The sequence below is a fragment of the Amyelois transitella genome, chromosome 15 (genome assembly GCF_032362555.1).
Source record: "Amyelois transitella isolate CPQ chromosome 15, ilAmyTran1.1, whole genome shotgun sequence".
Classification (NCBI taxonomy): domain Eukaryota; kingdom Metazoa; phylum Arthropoda; class Insecta; order Lepidoptera; family Pyralidae; genus Amyelois; species Amyelois transitella.
The window spans coordinates 9,719,256-9,734,080 of NC_083518.1; the positions used below are offsets into that span (position 1 = coordinate 9,719,256).

The 14,825-nt window shown below is 33.7% G+C and overlaps 2 protein-coding genes across 2 annotated transcripts in view; one reads left to right on the forward strand and one right to left on the reverse strand.

Annotated features, from left to right (window-relative positions):
* The window catches only part of LOC106139661 (acyl-CoA:lysophosphatidylglycerol acyltransferase 1), a 278,083-nt gene that overhangs the window by 31,982 nt on the left and 231,276 nt on the right, over positions 1-14,825 (reverse strand). The window lies entirely within an intron of this gene.
* On the forward strand, positions 4,213-7,035 carry LOC132902565 (uncharacterized). The gene is made up of 2 exons (XM_060948311.1): positions 4,213-6,494; positions 6,593-7,035. The coding sequence occupies exons 1-2, from the start codon at positions 5,456-5,458 to the stop codon at positions 6,985-6,987; spliced, it is 1,434 nt and encodes a 477-aa protein (XP_060804294.1). The 5' UTR covers positions 4,213-5,455; the 3' UTR covers positions 6,988-7,035.

The following is a 14,825-nucleotide window of genomic DNA, read 5'->3' on the forward strand; positions in this document are numbered from 1 at the left end:
GCAATTTGAAAATATTTTGAATTCTCTTGAGTTATCTTAGCTTTTGCCCGAGGCGAGATTCCTGAGGAAATTTAAGAAATATATTAATTTAAGGAATATATATAAGAAATATAATAATAAGCTAGCAACCTGTCACTATTTGAATCTCAATTCTATCATTAAGCCAAATAGCTGAACGTGGCCATTCAATCTTTTCAAGCCTGTCGGCTCTGTCTACCCCGCAAGGGATATAGACGTGACCATATGTATGTATAATAATAAATATATATTTACATAACTAGCCATTGCGACGTCGTTCGCCGTAAAAATGAATCTCTAAACAAACGCTAATTTCATATGTTAGGACTTAATATTTCCCTCGTATAAAGACAATTAGAAGATGAAAGTAATCTTGGGGTCACCGGCCCCCCAGCAACAGACCCTCACTCAAAAGATTTTTGTTAAATGCAATCCTGCAACACAGACTTACGAATATATACAAAAGGACGTTCTGTCATAAAAAATGTTAATTTCGAAATGATATTATTCTCAAAATTAGGTAATTAAATTTTTTTTTTTAATAGAAAGCAATTTCTAATGAATGATTACTGCTGTGGAAATTCCCAAAATTAAGTAATTAATTTTTTTTTTAAAAAAAAAGCTATTTTTATTGAATGATTAGGTACTGCTGTGAAAATATATTTTAAGGGACATTTATTAAATGAATTAATATAGTGTCCGTTCTTACAATATTTTAAGTCTATGGCACTCTCTTAATATCTCCTACGGGACCTCTATACCTTAATAGAAATTTAATTATAAATGATTGCTTTCAGATTTGTCTCGTAGTGTAATAGATAAAGTTTTAATTAAATGATAGACAGAAATGTGTGTTGTATTCGAACTGGTATACTCGTTGGAGGCAACCTTCTTTATGAAGGCCATAGCAACGGTTGCCATGGTTTCTTTAGTAATGAAAAATGTCAGCGAGATTATATTTTACTAGCTGTGCGCGCAACTTCGTCCACGTGGAATAGTTATTTTGGGCATCATTGAAGCCCTCAAGGATGCATAATTTTCCCCGTTTTTTTTTCACATTTTCCATTACTTCTTCGCTCCTAATATTTGCAGCGAGATGTTATATAGCCTAAAGCCTCGATAAATGCTCTATACAACACAAAAATAATTTTTCAATTCGAACTAGTAGTTCCTGAGATTAGCGCGTTCAAACAAACAAACTCTTCAGCTTTATAATATTAGTATACCTACATTGTCAAATATTTTTATTTAATGTCCAACATTATAGTAATTTTAAATTGATTATTTCTCTCCACTTTACTCCTTCTGTTTTCTGTAGAGAATAACTAACTTTGCGACTATACTTCCTACACTCGTTATTATTACTTTTCAGTGTTATATCTATGTGCCGTGTGGATCCCGGGACTTTAGAATAGGACCACTCTTATTCATTGTCTCTTTACCATGGATGTCCTATCAAGGGACTAAGGGAAAGGCTCTTCTTTACTTAAAAACTCTCTCTCTCTAATATCTTTTGACCATGAATGAGGATTGGGGAAGTTAAGTTTTTACACAAAGTGACTCCCGTCTGAACCTTTGCAGAGGAACCTAAACTCTGGTTAAATAACCCTGGTTAAATATGATAAAAGCTACACAAATTTAATATATCCATTCCCTTAGCCGCCGTTTACACATTAATGGGAGAAAATATGAAGTGATTCTATTCTAATAGTGCCGGGAACCACACGGTACTTCTTTACTTAAAAAATAAATCATTAAGACTGCTTTATACAAGCTAATTATTATAGAAAAAATCAAATCAACGATTTGCTAATTAAAATCTCAGGATCTGTTTCTTATCTAAATTGAAAGTCTTAGGGATAGTATCAAATGAAAAGAAAATATTTTCTTCTAAACAGCTTAGGCTTTTTGATAACATTTCCAAAGAAAGTACAAAATATCTAGTGCGTAGAAGTAGTCTCCGTGTTAATGTGTTGATGTGTTGATCTGTAAGATTTATTTTATGCAAGTAGTAAATTAATTGTGAATTTCACTTTATAAGCAAGGCTAAGATTATGAGTTGACTGTGATTGTTTAGATAATTAAGCCGGGATGTAAAATAAAAATACTGTGTGTTGGTAAAAATAAAGAAAAGTATAGAAAAAAAAACATAATAATAAACTTATTTTAGTTAGGAAATCATTGTTGTCAAAATTAACAAAAGAAGATCGCACTTTTTTGTCTCTTAAAATTATTTTTTTCTATAAGTGGCCAGTGCGTAAATTAAACAATACATATTTGAACAGTAATTAACCTCAAATTAGTCTAAAGCAATAATAATGGTATGAAAAATTTTGGAAGTGAAATTCTGATTTCACTTAATATTTACTTTCTTATATATTTTACAGCTTGTTATGGTTAGGTTAGGTTATTTTAATAATAACTGACATTACTTAATATCCTATAAAAAAACACATATGTACAATCACGTTATTTTATTCGGTAGAGATGGGCAGAGAAAACAAAAAAAAAGCTAATATTTCAGAAGCGTTGGTAATAATTTATAAGCAGAAATTTGTGACATTTCTAAGCATCAAAACAACGAATACACATTTCTTCACATTTTGAAGAATAACGAGATAGAATAAGATATTAGAAGATAGCACATAATAATCATACACTTTTCAAAGCAAAACTTAAACCTGCTGAAATATGACCTGTCCCTGAAGCATGATACGCGCCATTTTTATTTCGCGCAAAACTATCGCTGTCCCATTTCACATCATAATAAAAAGCGAAAGAGCGATAACCTGGTCATATTTCTCAGCAGGTTTAAGTTTTGGTCTCAAAAATATATGAGGCGTAAGGTCTTTAAACCGTTGAGTCTACATTAAATGCTGTGTTATTTAAAATCACTTCTGTTATTTCTTCATTTTGTTCAACAAGGCGCAGAGAGCTCAGCGGGCTTTGCTGTTATTTTTAGATAAAATTATTTCTTTTCGTAATTTTCTTTTTACCGAGTCACTTCCATTAAGACGGGAAAGGTCAAATGAATAAAATACAAGATTTCGTTTGCGGTTCTAAGTAAATTACCATATCATTACACCCTTGAGAAATAAAAACAAATACAAAGATCTAAGTTACATCTAAGGCGAGAAAGAACGAAATATGTTTACTTACTTACCTACTGCAAAAAAATATGAATAAAAAAATACTAACTTTTACACTGCCGTGTGGTTACCGGCACTTAAGAATAGGACAACTCTCTCTCTTTTCCATGGATGTCATAAAAGGCGACTAAGGCAAACATGGGATTCGTCTTTTAGGTAACGGGCTAGCAAGTTGTCACTATCTGAATCTCAATTCCATCATTAAGCCACACAGCTGAACGAGGCCTTTCAGTCTTTTCGAGATTATGGGCTCTGTCCACCCCGAAGGCATAAAGTCGTGACGATATGCACATATGTAGTTTTTACCCGCAGCTTCACCCACGTGAATCATAAATACATACATGAAGTCACGTTTTTTCGTAGAGAGAGAGCCAACGTTCTTGTAAAGACTGAAAGGCCACATTTAGCTGTATAGCTTAAATGTAGAATTGAGTTTTAAATACTGACAGGTTGCTAGCCTATCGCCCAAAAAAGAAGAATCTCAAATTTATTAACCTTTCGTTTGATAAATCAAATACAATTCACCCAAAAAGCGAAACCTTTGGCCACGCCCAGTGAATCAATAACGTTATAACTTCAAAGCCTATTTATATTTAACAAAGTAGGCCATTTCAATGATCAGCAGAGTCTTTTGAGGTGAGATATAAATGTTAGGCCCGAATTCATTACTCGGCCAAAGTCGAACCCAGATAAGGCTACCAATATCGTCGAAGCAAGGCCGAAGAACAACGAACCTTATATCTTTAACGATAAAGTCGATTATGGTGTAAGAGATGCAGTAAATAATTCGAAGTCTTGGATAAATAATCTGAAACGTTCTGAAATGAACGATATAATTTAAGTCTCGTAATACGCAATGCTTAAAAGGTCACATAACTTGGCAGCATTACTTATTCTAAATCTTTAAATGACTTCAGGATGTTACAACAATGAAATCAAAAGATACCTATTGACAAAATTAAAGAATAGAGAAGATTAAGATTCAGAATTTTAGCTGGGTTACCTATCACAAACTAGAATTCTTTAGTTACGAATTTGAAAATACCAAAAACGTTTCGTAATTTTTTTTATTTTCAATATTTTCATTTGACCGAAATATCTTATTCCATCTGGTTGAAATTCCGATTTTCGGTGGTTATATTTTTGAAATGTATATGCTTTGCATTGCAACCTAACGTTAAACCGATGATACTATTTCTGTACGTTTCATAAAGAAAATAATTATTTAAACTAAAAATTATTTTCGCTATTATTAAAATACAACATGACAAATACCAAATAAGTTCAATCATAATTTTGAAATCCAAAATGTTTATATATACAGAGTATATACTTTGTAGTTATGTTCTATTTGTGTGTAAATGAACTTTTTCTGATTGATCCGGGTCTTGGGTGTTTATTTATTTAAGTATTTGTTATAAAATATAGTATCGTTGAGTTAGTATCCCATAACACAAGTTTTGAACTTACTTTGGGTTTGGCTCAATCTGTGTGATTTATCCATGTATATGTTGCAGTCAAAACTCTTAACCAGTCAAAAGTACTTTTGACTAGCAACAAAAAAGCTTTTTGGGTGGTTTACAAAAAAAATACCTAACACTCGAAGGGTGATCGCTCGCTGCGCTCGCGATCACCCTTCGAACCTATCACATGCATGTCGCGTCTGAGAACAATGTCCGAAAAGAATACGACTACTTATTTGTTAGTAAGAGCGCGTACCTGCTTCATGCAGCAACGGTCAAAAGTACTTTTAACTGATTTTGCTAGTCAATAGTACTTTTGACTGGTTAAGTGCTAGTCAATAGTACTTTTGACTGGTTAAGAGTTTTGACTGTGACATATATATTTATATTATATTTAATGAATCATTCAAAAAATTACGGCGCTGTTTTTCGCTAACACTTATTATTTTTATAACTCTACAGGTTCACTTTACTTCGGCCTTTAGGGTCCTAATAAAATAGAAGTTATTGAAAATCAAATCTAGTTTGTGATAGGTTACCCCCAAGGCCCAAGGGCCACCCCGCCGCAACCTAAACCTACCTATAGCGCTCTGTCACAAGATTCAAATGTGATATAGAGTAATCCAAAAACGTAATGTTTAAATACATAGTGTTAATCTTCTAAAGTAAAACATTTAGCCTGGTAAAATAAATGGAGCAAAAACATTTTTTGTTGTGTTGCTGTAAAATTAATATTATTAATTATTTTTACGGTAGTTAGATAATAAACATCATTGTCTGTCTAAACATCTCATACACATATTGTTGTTTATCATTATTATTAAAATGTCTGATAATTTAGCAAAAGTGTATAAATCCAATAGAGGTGGATTAAAATTACATTATGAAGGATTCAGTTATTATAAAAACAAAGTGAACAATACTAAATTTTACTGGTGCTGTGATTCACGAAAACACTACATTTATAAATGTTGTGCAACATTAGTTACAGAAGTAAATAGTGCAAATGATATGATACATAATGTTTTAAAATGCAGTAATAAGCACAATCATGAGCCAAATCCACTTGATAAAGAAATCTCGGATTTTAGGCAAAAATTGAAAGAGGATGCAAGAACCGGATTAAAGGTATGCCAAATTTTGCAAAATAATCAAAGTGATTGCACTCCAGAATTTCTAGATCATTTACCTAGTCAATCAGCTCTTAAGCAGGTGATGTATAGAGCTAGATCAAAGGTCCCAAAAAAGAAAGAGCCCACTGATATTTTATTTGAAATAGATGAAAGTGAAATGCAAATAAATGGTCAATGTTTTGTCATCAAAGATCGGATTTACAATAATAATAAGCGAATTTTGTTACTGTCAACGAAAAACATGATGCAATTATTGCAACAAGCAGATTTTTGGGTCCTTGATGGTACATTTAAGATTGTGCCACACATATTTCAACAATTATACACCATACATGGTAATTTATCAGTAACAGGAAATAAAACAAAAACGTTCCCTTTACTGTATTGTTTATGCACAAACAAAGATAAGAAAACATACGACATGATATTTGAATTATTACAAGAATACGGAGTGGAAAATGATTTAGAATTTCATCCAAAAATATGTATTTTGGACTTCGAAAAGGCGGCAATCCAAAGTTTAAAATCTAATTTTGAGAATGTGATACTACATGGCTGCCACTTTCATCTCGGGCAAATATTATATCGGCAAGTTCAACAAAGGGGTTTAACACAAAGATATGCAAGTGATATAAAGTTTAAAACAGATGTAAAATGTCTTTTGGCACTGAGTTTTTTGCCTCCGAACGAGATTCCTATATATTTTAATAAATTACTCGTCAGTTATAAAGGTAAATATATAACTACATTTTTTACGTCTCATTTTTATACTTTGCTATACATATAACATGGCAAGTTTTAATTTTTACTATTGTTTTTTTTTTTTCAGACGACGATGATATTATTTCTTTAGCCCATTGGTTTGAAGAAAATTATGTTAGTGGCACTTGCAGTGCCCCCGCAAGATATATTCCGGAATTTTGGAGCTGCGAGTTGATAAATACATTAAAATTGCCACGAACTCAAAATTCAGCGGAAGCTTGGCATCATCACATTAACCAAATAATAGATAAAAAATCTCCCGGATTTTATCACCTTATAAAAGAACTTATAAAAGAGACAATAATAAAGGAATCAGAGATAGAAAAGATGTTATGCGGATCACCGCCTGAAAAAAAAAGAAGAAAGTATATCATTAAAGATGAAAAATTGAAAAAAATAATAGAAATTAAAGAAAATCTTAATGAAATAAAATACTTGAAAGAAATTTCAAAAATAATTTGAATATTGTTATATATTAATTCTGCATTTACACAATTACTGTTAATTAAATTGAAGTTATTTAAAATCTGTATAAATAATAATTTAGAAGAAGTTACCTCTATTGTTAACACTTCTAGAAAATAAAGTTATTGTTACTTATATTATTGTTATTTAAATAAGTGTCATTTATTATAATATATTAATCCTGCATGTACGAAATTACTGTTAATAAAATAGAAGTTATTGAAAATCTGTGTGAATAATAATTTGGAAGAAGTTATTTCTATCATTAATACTTCTAGAAAATAAAATTCTTGTTACCAAATAAATTTTCAAATAAAAATTACATACTTTGATTTTCGGTAGATAGTTTTTTTTTGAAGACGAAAAATATATTTATTGGATTTATATAAACAGAAAATATGGTAAAGAACCCATTTGGCATTTAAAACTTCGTTGTACCGTTTTCGAACAAATAAAAATCGAAGAAAAACAAATCTAGTTTGTGATAGGTTACCTTTTAGCTGGTTTGCTCAATGAAGGAAGTGAGATTCTAAAACAGTGACAGGTTAAGTGACAGGTTACAGTGACAGGATTCTTACATAGAAACAGTGCCGTGTTCAACGATCTTAAGAACAGGAACACTCCATATCTCTCCCGTGGAGGTTGTAAAGAACGACTAAAGGTAAACCTTATATAGTTGGGATTCTTCTTGTAGGCGATTGGCTAGCAACCTGTCACTATTTGAATTTCAATTCTAACATTAAGCCTATCATTATTTTCAAGACTGTTGGCTCTGTCTACCCCGCAAGGGATATCGACGTGATTATATGTATGTATGTTACTGCAAAACCACACGACAAACATAATTTTTACACCTCACAGGCCCCATTAGATCCCAAATTGACATAGCAAGACACACGCTAACGTAATATGCCCATAAAAGGACCTTTTTTAGTGTCCAAAAAAAGACAAAATGAGCTCCCGCGCAATAATAAGTTAAAAAACCACCCTCTTTCGGGGTAATACCGTAGCGGGACGGTAGAAATGAGAGAGACGTGACTTGGGTCACGATGTGTACCATTATGAAACAGAGTTTGACCCGTGGTTTTACTCGTAAAACATATTTGAGATTGTTTTATTTTAATTTTTAATTTTATTTAAACAAAGGTAGTATAGCCTTTGTTTCCGAGCATGGTCAATGATGTTCTAAATCATTAACAAGAAACTCAATATCTTTCCCATAGATGTCGTAAAAATCGATTAAGGGATAGGCATTTAAGTTGGGATTCTTGTTTTAGGCGATGGGCTAGCAACCTGAAACATTTTGAATCTCAATTCTATCATTAAGCCAAACAAGATGAATGGCCTATCAGAGTTGTTAAAACGGCTCTTTCTACCCGACAAGAGATACATTCATTATTACGGGAAATTTCAAACATCACATAATAATTTTCAAATCTTTTGGTTACACAACATTGGTTGACGTTATATAAATTACTTAAAACTAAGTTTACTGCCAATTCAAACGCGTCAGTGCAAAAGAAGCGGTAACAAACTGCACTGCAGCATTTTCTTCAACAACGTCAACTTCACAAATATCCAAACTTAGAATTCGATAGATTTTTTTTAATTTAGATCGACAAAAAAACATACAGATTTTATATACATAAAAGGCGTTCCACGTGACGCACATCTTTAGAGGTAATAAAGGTGAAATTGTCAGGCAGTTTTGATTAACTTACTAACTAGGCGATAAATAAGATTAAAGGTAATTTAAGCTGAGGCAGTTAGAACGGAACGAACAGACCGTAAAAGCCGTTCAAGGATAATGGGCGATAAAAGGGGGGATATGTTAATTTTTTTTTATATTCTTCTCTGGCCTACCTGATGGAAAAAGTGATTTTAAAATTAGAAAATACATACTGATGTCGCTATTGCTATAGTCATCAACTTACCTAATCAAGGATTCATGGTTAAGAGGCGCACCTGGATTCGTCTTCATAAGGATGAGGATGTAACTCAACCCGGTTCAACATCAAGAGGAAGAAGACTTATACCACAGCTGGTATATAATCTTAAGAGTTATCTTATAGAAAAGAAAAACATAACGTAGTTTTGCTTTAAAAAAAAGTTTTTTTTTTCAAAATTGGATACAAGGTATTACTAATGTCTATCTACTACCGCTTCCAAAGCGCATGTGTAGAAGAAGTGGCGGAACAAACTACACTGCAGCAGTATAGAGGACGTAATAATTTGGTGACATGTTTCGAAACACCAAAAACCAATTCTCAGATTTCAATAACTCTAGATATTATTTAGGACAAATTTAATGGAATTCCAATTAATCATTTGCTTCATTAAAAGGGAATTAATTACATTGAATTAAATATTTAGCCTCAGAGGCGACAGTGTGCTAAATAGACTCAAATAAATTAAAAAAAACCAAAAAAGCAGAAAATAAATTTACAATTTCAAATAAATATTTTTATGCGCAAGGTAAAGAATACAGAGCTTTGAAGCTTAAAAATACTATAATTAACTGAGTAAATTAAACGTCAAGTTATATAGGTACTTTTAGAAACCGCAAGACGTTAATCAGAAAATATTTCGCCCACCCATGAGCTAAATTGAGAATTTCAAACCTGCTACACTTTCATTCACTGAAGCAGATCTTAGATGTAAAAAGAAATAGATAGCGAACTTTTTTTTTTATTTTTTTACTAGTTTTTATCTGCAGATTCTCCGACGCGAATTTACCGCCACCTACACGCGCGATTCTGGCGCCACCTACAGTAGAATACGTACGTCTTTCGCAAATCCCACGGGCTTTTACTGGGAAGAAAAGTGCCCTATGTCCTTCTCCAGACTTTTGATTATAATAACGCAAAATTTCAAGACGATTAGTTCAATAGATAACGCGTGAAGAGACAACAAACAAACAAATAAACTTACATTAGCATTTATAATATTAGTTTGCATTTAATTCCTTTTCAGATTTATGGCTAACACTGCATTTAACTGATTTTGTAACAGTATCCGAGAAGGAACCTGTCGTCTAACTAATAGAAATATATTGTAAAAGACAGCGCACCCCGTGTGCCGTGTAGTTTCCGGCACCAGTAAAAAAATAATAAGACCACTCCATCTCTTCCCATGGATGTCGTAAAAGGCGGCTAAAAAATATGCTAATAAGTAAACTTGCGACAATTTTTTTAGGCGATTGGCTAGCAACCAGCTGCAAAAATTAAGCCAAACAGCTAAACGTGGCCTATCAGTATTTTCAAGACTATTGGCTCTGTCTACCCCGCAAAGGATATATACGTAATTATATGTATGTTAAAATATTAAAATTAAAATAATATTAGTTACAAAAAATTAATGAATGTAATTTGAACGTTTTATTTTACTAATTAATCATCACTTAACCTACCGAATAAATATTGCATTTCTAATCGAATGATATAATAGTACCACACATTAATATACTATGTGGTCTACCAAACTATTTGATCTATGAATTCTATATTTAATTACGCTAATACATCGGTTTTCTTCCGAGGCGACTAGTGAGAACATTTGCTAAATTGAATCTTCATTTGGTCCTTTCAAGACGTTTCACTTAGACCAAAATTAGATGTATGTTCACACGACTCGAAATAGGAGTGTTATGTCACAGAGGTTCCTCTGAGGAAACTCATTGATTTACTGACTGACGCATTAACGCACGTTCTATCCAGGTCTAAAAATTTGTAAATTTCCATGTAAGTTCCCTAGGCTATGGGGTACTCTGAGAGAGGGCTTCCTGACTAGGACTTGGGAAAATTTTTCCATGGAAATTAACGTATTCGCGAGCTGTGGACGTACTTTTCTGTACCTGCATCGCTTTTTTAACCATCGTGGGCACCTATACTTCAAATTTCAACAAAATCCTAAGAGTCGTATTTGAGAAAGCGATCGCAAATATTGCTCGTTTAAAAGTATAGGTACGAATAAAAGAGGACACTTATTGATTAACTGATTTACTGACATACGCTCGGTCTAAAGATTCTAAAATTGGTATGTAGATTCCTTATATAGTGTAGCGGTGAACTAACAAAGGTAATCTCGAAATTCCCGCGGGAATAAGCGGAATAAGTCGTGAAACTCGGGCGAAGGCCCAGGCGTCAAGTTCAAATCAAATTTAATAAGAGAGAGCACTGACAGCCCAAACCATTAAATAAATATCTAAATATGTACGGGACAAATTACACAGATTGAGTTAGCCTCGAAGTTAGTTCGAAACTTGTAATACGCGATGCTATTACTATATCTATACATATAATAAATCTGTAGAAGGGTCAATTCTGTACATTGAAAATATTGAAAAAATAAATAGCAGGGAGTATTACTGGATCGATACCAAACACAAATATGTGATTTAAAATATTTTTGTCTGTCTGTCTGTATGTTCAGGCATCACGTGAAAACTAACGGTTCGATTTTGATGAAACTTGGTATAATTATACCTTATTATCCTGGGCATAAAATAGGATACTTTTTATCCTGGAAAAATACGAAGAAAAAAAATCTTAATTTTTCAGTTTATCTGTAGAACCGTGAACACACGTTGCGTTACCCGCAGTGGATTCAGCGCCGTAACGTGTAGCACTGAAAGTCGGGTTTAGCTTGAACCGTTTGCGGCACATTTTTATTTTTAAACTTGAAAAAGTCTGAAGTAGGTAAGAATAAACGATATTGGAATAAATTTTTTCACTACGCAGTGGCACTGAAAACTAACTTTCTCATTTATTATTTGAAAAAATTAGAATAATAAAGTCAATCAAGAAGAAAATCATCTTAATCTATAATAGAGATTACAATTAAATCAAATTAAAACTAAAACTACTTATAAAAAGAATGAAAAAAGACTACAAACTAAAATTTAATTTATAAATTGTACAGTCCCTGCGTAGCATCAACATGCGGGAGTGTGCCCAGAAGGCTGGCAGCATTGCCAATTTGAATGACAATGCTGATTCTCTGAGCCAGATAATTTCCAGCCCTCCGGTCAAGAGATACCTTAATCAGCTTTTTCGACAATTGTCAGAAAAGCTGATGGGCAGATAGGCCCCCCGGTCCCAGAGTTTCTACCCCAAAACGTTCAAAAGTATAGTATTACCGATACCTACATATTTGCGCCTTTTCAGGTTTTTTGCCTCATTTGAAGCAGAACCAGCCTTAGATTTAGTAACCTGAAGATGAGATGGCGCAAGTGTGTCGACACAAGTAGCATCCCATACCAAAGGCCGCCCCAATCTCCAGGGTACCAAAGTCATACCATCCGGTCTCTTGGCATCATCCCAAGCCAGACCGTTTAGTTCTAGAACGGCTGGAACATGGATGGTTGGATGGGTGGCAAGAGCACGCAGGATTATATTATTTAGGGGGGCATGGCGCCCTAAACGGCCGGCACTCCTAGGGCATGACCGTCAACGGTGTCCTCGCAAGGACTACTATTATTAAAAACTAACGGTATTTCATGTGTTGAGCATTCTGAGATAAAGCAGGTATACGATCCTAGCCACGTACACAATTAAACAGAGAGACAGATGTTGTCTCGAGGTTTCACTACAGTATAAATTAAGGGACTGGGTTTCATTATACATATGTATATTTTATATTTTGAATTCAAGTTAAAATTACCGACAGAACAATATTTTTACTTATATTACTGCTACACAGAGTATATACGAGTCGTACTTATGCATATTATGACGCTTGCAACTTTTTGCATCGTTATATCTCAGAAACGGTAGCTTTATTGAAAAACATTATTGATTCCTTTTTATAGATAACTTTGTGATGTACAATCTATGTCTGAGGTAATTTTCCGATAAAACTTACCGTTTTGAAGAAAATCGTGAAAAACCCATTTTTTTACCTTTGACCTTGGGTAATTTTTTTTTCCTTAATCCGGAATCATGGGGAATTTTGTAATAATGCTTTTGATTGTGTTTTAAAAAATTATACAAATTTTCAGCTCGATGGGAATTAATGTAGCTTCATTCTTATTTTTTGGTCTAAATTGACCGGACTACTTACTACAGAACGCGAACTCAACAGCAGTAGCTCAATAGAGAGATCTCCTTAATTATTATAGGTCTAGCCGTAATTGGGTCCAATAGATATTTATAAGATGTCGTTGTCAGAGTTACTCAAAATGGAGAAATAAACCATCCACGCGAAGACCGACATCCGCGCGGACGGAGTCGCGGGGGTAAGCTAGTTTCATAATAAATACTTATATCGATAAACATACCAAGTCCCATGCCAATCAGAATTTATAGATTTGAAATTTGACATAAATCTAGGCTTGTACAAAGAGGTTATTTTTCAAAATTCCCACTTAATAATAAATTAAGTAGTAGGATAACATAATAGTTATAATTAGATTTAAATGATGCGACGTCAATAAGTTCCAATTTTGAAAACACCTTAATCTTCTCTATTCAATTCTAAGAGAATTTTTCAAACCTAATTCTAATTACAATTATACACTAAACTCAATCAATCGTACGCCTATAACTTTGTATAAAATCAATCAATATAGTGTGGCATATTAGTCTTGTCGGCGGGGCGGACCGTACCTGCGCGCTGGCTCAGTATTGATTATTCTCTTGCCGACTAAACGCGCGGCGGGCGGTTTTTATTGGCCGAATGTCGGCCGGATGGCGAACTTGTAAATAAACGTTGTCGAGCTAGATGACTAGATTTTTATTTATCATACATACATATGGTCACGTCTGTATCCCTTGCGGGGTAGACATAGCCAATAGTCTTGACTGAATGGCCACGTTCAGCTGTTTGGTTTAATGATAGAATTGAGATTCAAATAGTCACAGGTTGCTAGCCCATCGCCTAAAAAAGAATCCCATGTTTGTAAGCCTATCCCTTAGTCGCCTTTTACGACATCCGTGGGAAAGAGATGGAGTGGTCCTATTCTTTATGTATTGGTGCCGGGAACCACACGGCACTGCACGTTTTTATTTATTTTTGCATTTTTGTAAACAAAAAGAGTGGGAAGGCCTAGACGATCGTATCTTAATCAAATTAAAGATCTCTTGGTAACATTTCGGGTTAAGAGTACCAAAAACCGCCGAGCTTGCATGAAGAGAATTATGAATTTGGAATCCTTCTATTAAGAAGAAGAGCTGGCCACTTGTCACTTAAAAATCCGAAGCTTAATGATTAAGTTATACAGTTGAACGTGGATTTTCAGGTTTCAGGTCTAACTCATACCCGAAACCCCTGAGCTAGCTTGTAGAGAGTTATGAATCTGGAAGCGAAAGTAGTATGCAAAAATCGTAGCAAATAGAAAGATGTAGTCTCTGCCTACCCCTCTTTTTTACATTATAGACTAAATTCATCAATCAATTAAATATATACCTACTCATTATTCTAAATTTTGATGGTGGATTCACTCAAATTGCAATGAAATAAATGTATCTCATTCGATACGAGTAAGGTTGTGCGTATATTGCGCTCGTCAGGATAGCCTCCCGGGATGTGCCGTGTGGTTCACACTTAAAAAAGAACCACTCGAATCTATTTCCTGTTGATGTCGTAATAGCAACTGACTAAAAGAGCCTTAAATATGGAAGTGAAAGGTTCAAGAAATAGGGGAAGACCGAAAAAGAGATGGATGGACGGCGTAAAGGATAGTATGAGGAGAAAGGGAGTGACCAGTGAGATGGCAATTGACAGAAGTAATTGGAAAAAACTAACATACTGTGCCGACCCCACGTAGAAAGTGGGAAAAGGTAACGATGAAGAGAGTCGTGATAGCGACTGAGGGAATAACCACACAATCATCTAGA